Source organism: Nestor notabilis, unplaced genomic scaffold, assembly GCF_000696875.1.
Source record: "Nestor notabilis isolate BGI_N333 unplaced genomic scaffold, ASM69687v1 scaffold13701, whole genome shotgun sequence".
In the NCBI taxonomy this organism is placed as follows: Eukaryota; Metazoa; Chordata; class Aves; order Psittaciformes; family Psittacidae; genus Nestor; species Nestor notabilis.
This window is the reverse complement of record NW_009914294.1, coordinates 1-238: the sequence shown is the minus strand read 5'-3', so window position 1 is coordinate 238 and position 238 is coordinate 1. Positions and strand designations below refer to the sequence as shown.

The 238-nt window shown below is 57.6% G+C and overlaps 1 protein-coding gene across 1 annotated transcript in view; it reads right to left on the bottom strand.

The window, feature by feature from the left end:
• KAT8 (K(lysine) acetyltransferase 8) overlaps nt 1-235 on the bottom strand; it is a gene marked incomplete at both ends in the record, with an annotated part of 2,589 nt that extends 2,354 nt beyond the window's left edge. The window contains one exon of the mRNA XM_010023588.1: nt 182-235. Coding sequence (XP_010021890.1) covers nt 182-235 — 54 coding nt within the window. The remainder of the gene's footprint in view (nt 1-181) is intronic.
• Nucleotides 236-238: the final 3 nt, after the last annotated feature.

Sequence of the window (238 nt, the reverse complement as noted above, 5' to 3'; positions counted from 1 at the left end):
GTCTATCCCAGTCCATCCCAACCCCCCCCCAGTCTATCCCAATCCCATCCCAGTCTGTCCCAGTCCATCCCAATCCCCTCCCAGTCTATCCCAATCCCATCCCAGTCTGTCCCAGTCCATCCCAATCCCCTCCCAGTCTATCCCAATCCCAATCCCATCCCCATCCTCATCCCAATCCCACCTTCTGCACGTGGTTGATCTCATCGTGGCGCCTCTTCTGGTTCCGTGTCAGTTTCCG